Source organism: Dendropsophus ebraccatus, chromosome 4 (genome assembly GCF_027789765.1).
Source record: "Dendropsophus ebraccatus isolate aDenEbr1 chromosome 4, aDenEbr1.pat, whole genome shotgun sequence".
NCBI lineage: Eukaryota > Metazoa > Chordata > Amphibia > Anura > Hylidae > Dendropsophus > Dendropsophus ebraccatus.
In genome coordinates this window covers 20,471,634-20,476,454 of record NC_091457.1, presented here as the reverse complement: position 1 = coordinate 20,476,454, position 4,821 = coordinate 20,471,634, and the positions used below count along the sequence as shown (strand labels likewise).

General features: G+C 47.2%; 1 protein-coding gene across 1 annotated transcript; it reads right to left on the bottom strand.

Moving 5' to 3' along the window:
• Positions 1–487: 487 nt before the first annotated feature.
• Positions 488–2,782, bottom strand: LOC138789210 (protein kinase C delta type-like). The gene is made up of 3 exons (XM_069967819.1): positions 2,764–2,782; positions 1,032–1,750; positions 488–784 (listed from the first exon to the last, which is right to left on the bottom strand). Exons 1-3 carry the CDS (start codon positions 2,780–2,782, stop codon positions 488–490), a joined length of 1,035 nt encoding a protein of 344 aa, XP_069823920.1.
• Between the last annotated feature and the right edge of the window lie 2,039 nt (positions 2,783–4,821).

Below are 4,821 nucleotides of genomic sequence, written 5' to 3'. Positions count from 1 at the left end.
AGACCCATGACAGCATTGTCATTGACCCAGGGAAATCCAATCACCGGTATATATTCCTGTACTATACACAGAGTATACGTCTGTATATAGTACCAGAAGGATGGAATTATTAGAGGCATGGAATAAAAAACACAAAATCAGTTTATTTCTCTCTCATCCAGCACAGCACTAGGAGCTGGTGCGGTCATGGATGGGAGGAAATCTGGTCACCGGTGTAACAAATCTCCTACATGCCTCATACAGCGCAGATCTTATAGCGCCTCCACCTACCTGTGGTGGTGCCAGCCTACTGGCTTGTTGTGCAGGGGTCCGTCCATGTTCTTCTTCCTGTTTCCTTCCTTCCTGCCTGCAGGTGTCGGTGTCCTTGGTGATGCAGAAGACATCTGATGGTGCTTGGGGGTCCGCTCTTCATGGTCTTCAGGCTTTGGATCCTCTTCTGCAAGGTGTTCAGGGTGTCCGCTCGCTCCGATGACGTTGGAGTTTGTGTTCAGCCAAAGATCTTCGAGGTGACGAAGGAAAATCCTCGGAATTCGGCCTGGTCCTTGGGTGACAAGTGCTTCTTCTTGACCTCGTCTGCCTCCATGGTGGAAAGACGGAACTTCTCCCTCTTCTTGGCCTTCTTGGTCTTTCGCTGAGGCTTCTTAGATGGTTTACTTACCTCAGGGTTGTTTGGTGGGGTCATCCCGAGGGCTTCCACCGAGACCCAATCGATGCACTGGAAAAACGGATGTTCTCTGATGTTCTGGGCGACTCCCAAGCGCTGAGCAGGATCTCTCTGGAGGAGCTGGAAGGAGAAAAGCTGGGTGTGAATCTCTGGGAAGCTGTAAGTGACAAATCTACCATGTTATACTAAAACTTTTTTTGGTATAATAATTGCCGATTTCTGATAATAACGACCGCATGTAATGTTCATGAACATTATGTGCCGCCATCACTATACAATAACAGCAGTTATTATGCCCAAAAAGACATTGTGGGAACATAGCCGTAACATGTACGATATACGTAACCTATAATAGTAAGACACTGACCTGTATGATGAAGTCTTCGGCGCCGGAGCTGGTGTCATCAAAGAGCGCTGGGTGGTATTCGCGTCGTCCGGTGACCATTTTGTTCATGATGACACCAAAGGAAAACCAGTCTGCTCCGGCACCATATCCCTCCTCCGCCAGCATCTCAGGAGCCATGTAGCCTTTGGTCCCAGCGCATTCGGTGGCTTTTCGGTCTCCGAAGATGTTCTCAAGGGCGAGGCCGAAATCCGTGATCTTCACATGCCCTGTTTCCGCCACCAGGATGTTCTCGGGCTTGAGGTCTCGGTGGATGACGCCTCTTGCGTGGAGATACTGGATGCCACACACGAGCTCAGCGGCGTAGAATCTTGCGCTGGGGATGTTCAGCCGCCCGTTCATCTTCAGGAATTGGTCGAAGTCCCCGCAGCTCACGTATTCCAGCCCAAGTAGAACAAGCATCTTGGTCTGGAATGCAAAATCTGCGTGGACCAGGAAGGGGCTCCCAGATGCCAGCTGTAGCACTCGGTTCTCCACCATCACATCCGCCTCCTCGATGTCTTCTAGCAGGAGTCGCTTCATGATGACCTTCACCGCGAATCGTTGGCTGGTGACGATGTCTTCTGCCAACACGACCTTCCCGTAATTCCCTTCGCCGAGCACATGGTGGAACTGCAGTCTCTTCCGGATGGTGCTAGAGATGGTGCTCTGGCTGCCGGATGGTCGGACACCGCTGGGACCTCCTAAAAGAGGGAAAAATAAATGGGAGAAATTCTCACACTTGTAATATACATTATTCTCTATGACACCAATTTGTAAAGAGAAACTAAGAGCAAAATCTTATTCTTTTCTGGATATACTTATGAGAGTGTTTGGTGCATTGGGGACTGTACTTTACACCTCTTGAGTTTCTGGCTGGAGGATCAGTGCACCGAGAGGTAAAGCACCAACCCCACAGAGCCAGCCCTAAGCTGCATGGTATCATGGTAGCCAGCCCCCCAGATTATCAGACCCCAGACTGGATCCCAGTTCATCTGACACAGTGCTCTCTGCTGCCACCTCTGTCCATGTCAGGAACTGTCCAGATCAGTAGCAAATCCCCATATAAAAAAACCTCTTCTGATCTCGACAGTTCCTGACATGGACAGAGGTGGCAGCAGTGAGCACTATGTCAGACTGGAAAGAATACATCTCTTCCTGTAGGACATACAGCTGCTGATAAGTACTGGAAGACTTGAGATTTTTAAATGGAAGTAAATTACAAATTTATATAATTTTCTGATACCAGTTGATTTGAAGGAAAAAAATTCCACTGAGTTCCTTAGCAATTTTTTCCTTAGCCCCCCAGCAGCTCACACACTATACACATCACCTCTTAAAGCTCGCCGGTTTCCTATTTATTGGACTAGAGATCAGACTGGACTCCAGATCAGACAGGAAGGAGTACCTGGAGAGTGCTACAGGTTTTGCCCAAACAACTTCCATCATCCACAGCTCTCTAATACCATGATGGGAGTTATCTCTTGGTATAACTTGCTCGGGCACTAGAGTAGCAATCTCCTGTATCTTCCATTATACACATTACCTGCAGGCTGCTTACACCTCTATAGTGTACCTGTCATGGAGTACACTCAGCCCATCAGCGTAACATCCACTCTGCTGCAAGAATTTCAGGTATCCATGGATACGACCATGCAGGGGCGATACTGCATGCAACCCCCATTCTGATCCAATAGGGCTTCTACACAGTACGGACCTGGCGTGGTTGTATCCATGTGTGGTGTCCCACCACTGGTGTTGCTATTGGTTACAACTAGGGATGGTCCGAACCTGCCGAGGTTCGGGTTTGTATGAACCTGAACTCTAGGCATCACATTCCCGCTGTCTGCCCGCTCCGTGCCGAGGGTGGATACAGCGGGAGGACCGCCTGGAAAACTGGGATACAGCCTATGACTAGGGCTGTATCTCAGTCTTCCAGGCGGTCCTCCCGCTGTATCCACCCTCTCCATGGAGCGGGCAGACAGCGTTAATCATTGCCGAGAGTTCGGGTTCGTACGAACCCAAACCGAACCAGGTTCGGACCATCCCTAGTTACAACCTTCGTAAAAGCCTGTACTTTTTGTGTGGAAGTGGTGATAGAGTGTTAAAGTTTTGCCACAAGATGTCACTGTTGTAAGTATGTGTATTCAGTTATTGCACAGCTGTAGTACTGAAGGGGTTATTGTTTGTTTATATGTCACATGGATCTATAGACCAATGAAAGTACTTTCTTCTTCTATCTTATCATTTCTCTCTTTACTTCTCACTAATGTACTCTTCACCCATTCATAGCACACCTTACAGGGGCTGTAGATAGGAAGTCACATAGGTAGAGAAAGTGTAGTGTCTTTTGTCACTAGACTCTGTAGAGGAAGGACACAAGCCAGAACGCTCTCTACAGCAGTTCAGTTGGGCCCTGGCCCTCTGCCAGGTCCCCAGTCTCAGTGTGCAGTTAGAAGCAGACCTAGGCACATGCAACCTACAGTTTCTTCTCAATTAACTCCACTCAACACTATGCAGTGTTAAACCCTTCACTAGCAAGTCAGAGATCATCTCAACCCACGCTGTGGACAAGGAGAGTCACAGTGCAGGACACTATCCATATAAAGTAAAGGAACTGATAGAGCAAAGTTGCTAGAAGCCTATGAACTCTATGTCGCAGCGCAGGTGTAAGCAGGGAACGCTCAGCATTTCTCTCATCGCAGGTAACAAGGTCTGGGGCTTGTGTCACCCACTAGGACGGGTTCCCTTGACACTGGTAGGGCAATAGGTGTTCAAATGTACAAAAAAGTCAAAACAAGGGCACAAGTATTCTCTCTCACTCTTCTCAAGTATTTACACCTCCAAACTCCCAGCAGAGCACAGTACTACTTGGGTTGGGACTCTGACGACATCCTCCTTTCTACTCTTCTCATTTTCTACTCTCAACACACAACCCAGTCCGCACCACTGTACCACTCCAGATCTGGATCGTGAACCATCAAGTGTCTTTAATTTAATTCTTTTTCCAGTATAACAATTTCACTTATAAAAATCAACAATTCCATAACAATATATCAAAAACCCCTTCCTTCTCGCACCCCCCCCCCCACACACACACACACGAAACACAACTTACGCGACCTCCTCTCTCCCCCATCCCTCCCTCACACTAATCCATCCCTTCATATATTTTAATACATCTTTTCCCATATTCCAAGGTCGGGGCACCAGATGACATCCATTGTCTCACAATAACGAGCCTGGCAAGAAATAAGAGCCTAAGTATGCTCATTCTTTCCCCCCGTTTCGTTCTCAGCTTAGAGGTGTCTCCTAGCATGTAGGTTCGAGCTCAAAATTCCCCTCCACCCTCTTAACGATACATTCACATACCCGATCCCAATATTCCCTTATAGCCTTGCAAAACCACAGCATGTGTCCTGTGCCCGTTCCCTCCTCCCCACATCTCGGGCACCTGCTGTCGTTCCATTTCTTAATTTTATATAGAAACTTGGGGGTATAGTATAAATGATATAATTTATATTAAACTGAACCATTCTATTACAGTCCCCCTTGGATTCCATCTTGATATTTCTTACAATTCACTCCCATTGAGAGTCTTCAAGCCCCCCTCCCATTTTTGCCTACTAGTCTCCCCAATACCCTGTTCTTTCTTCCTAATTGTTCCTTCTTGTAATTTTTTAATCAATAGAGGCGGCTTATATATGATATTATTAATATTCTTAAGACCTTTATTTAAGACCTTTTAAATTCAAACCAATACTGCTCCTCAATC